At 39.2% G+C, this 1,934-nt stretch overlaps 1 protein-coding gene across 1 annotated transcript; it reads right to left on the bottom strand.

Annotated features, from left to right (window-relative positions):
• LOC113705054 (premnaspirodiene oxygenase-like) lies at positions 1–1,934 on the bottom strand. The gene is made up of 2 exons (XM_027226922.2): positions 934–1,934; positions 1–850 (listed from the first exon to the last, which is right to left on the bottom strand). Exons 1-2 carry the CDS (start codon positions 1,834–1,836, stop codon positions 239–241), a joined length of 1,515 nt encoding a protein of 504 aa, XP_027082723.1. The 5' UTR covers positions 1,837–1,934; the 3' UTR covers positions 1–238.

The following is a 1,934-nucleotide window of genomic DNA, read 5'->3' as shown; positions in this document are numbered from 1 at the left end:
TATAAATAAAAGAGTGAACAACCCGATCATATACTTGGTATTTGTTTTATATGTAATCATAAAGAAGTTTGCTCAAAAAAGAGGCTAAGAATATCATCAAAAGATGATTACCATAATATAGTCACAAAACCATCAAGTTGAACTTGCTTGTTGTCAAAGAGGACGGCAGCATCTGCAGACATTACCAATTCAAGCTTTAGTTTGTACACAAAATTTGGTTTGTGGAACCAAGGATATATCATGGATCATATAAAGTGGCCTTCAAGCAAAGATTGTCTGATCTTGATGTAGCTATTCCAACAGTCTCTTTCATGTCTAAATCACTGGAATTGAGGCCACTTGGGAGATTCCAATCGAAATGATAGAGCAAAAGAGCTAAAGGAAGCTCAACATTGGCCAAACCAAATGAAATCCCTGCACAAATTCTCCTTCCTGCACCAAATGGGAGATACTCAAAGTGAGCTCCATTGAAATCAATGGAACTGTTTGCAAATCTCTCTGGTTTGAAACATTCTGGATCATCCCAATACTCAGGGTCTCTTCCAATTGCCCAGGCATTGACCAACACTCTTGTTCTGGCAGGGATGATGTATCCATCAATTTCACATTCCACCCTACACTCTCTTGGAAGCAACAAAGGGGCAGGAGGGTGTAGCCTCAGAGTTTCTTTAATCACTAACTTTAGGTATTGCAGTTGTTGAATATCAGTTTCTTCAATTGAGTTTTTTCCTCTGAAAGCATTCCTTATTTCACTCTGTGCCTTAGCCATCACACCTGGATTTCTAATCATTTCGGACATCGCCCAGTCCACTGTTACGGATGAAGTCTCATTTCCTGCTGCAAATATATTCTGCACCAAATTCAATGCATAAATTCTTGGTTAGAGACTAAAAGATGTAGTGATAACCGGACAAAAATTGGTCGAATACTTACAACAATAACAGCTTTGATATTGTTGTTGGTAATTGGAAATTGGAGTTCATCACTTCCTTGAACTCGTAATAGGACGTCAATTAAATCTTCATGGCCGTATTCACCTGTGGATGTTTTTCTTTCTGATAGGTTTTCAAGATGCTGATTGATTATCTTATCCAAAACTTTATCTACCTTGTGGTGGATGTTAAGAAGTTTAGTTTCCGCTGAAAGGAGAAAATGAAGAATCTTGAATGATGGAAACAGATCAGAAATATCGAAGGCACTTGTTAGGCGAGTTACTTCTTTGAGTAGCTGCAAGAATGCAACATGATCATCTTTGCTTACTTTCCCAAATGCTGCTCTGCAAACCACGGAACTGGTGTATGAGGACACTTTTTCTGTTAAATCGATTGGTTCTTGAGCACCAGCTAGAACCCTAATCGATGATATCAGATGCAAAGCCTCATCTTGGCGAACAGAAGCAAATGATCGGACACTTTTAGCACTAAGGAGCTCCAAGGTGCATATTTTACGCATTTGTCTCCAGTAGTCACCATATCGACAGCAAGCGATGTCTGAACAATTGTAGCATATGATCTTTCCAGATAGAAATTCTCCGCGGTCTGCAAAGGCAAGATCGTGAGTTTTCATGATCTCCTTCGCCAAACGCGGTGAAGTTACCACAATCGAAGATATTTCACCTAGCTGAATGTGCATTAGGGGTCCACAATTTTGAGCTAATTTTCTGAGAGCATGATGTGGTGGGGAGCCTATTAAATGATGCATATGACCAATAATAGGTAGTTTCCAAGGAGATGGTGGTAGTTTCTGGGGTTCTTTTGATCTCTTGATTCCCTTGATCAAAGTTAAAACAAAGGCTAAGAACAGAGAGAAAGCAATGAAGTTGAAAGGCAGTTCCATTGTATTGCTTTCTTGTTGGATGCTATCTTTGCAGTATTTTCAGCAACTACTTGGTCGCCATTAGACTTTCTGCATCTTCTTGTTTTATCCTATTTCAA

Source organism: Coffea arabica, chromosome 8e, assembly GCF_036785885.1.
Source record: "Coffea arabica cultivar ET-39 chromosome 8e, Coffea Arabica ET-39 HiFi, whole genome shotgun sequence".
Lineage (NCBI taxonomy): Eukaryota > Viridiplantae > Streptophyta > Magnoliopsida > Gentianales > Rubiaceae > Coffea > Coffea arabica.
This window is presented reverse-complemented; position numbering and strand designations above follow the sequence as displayed.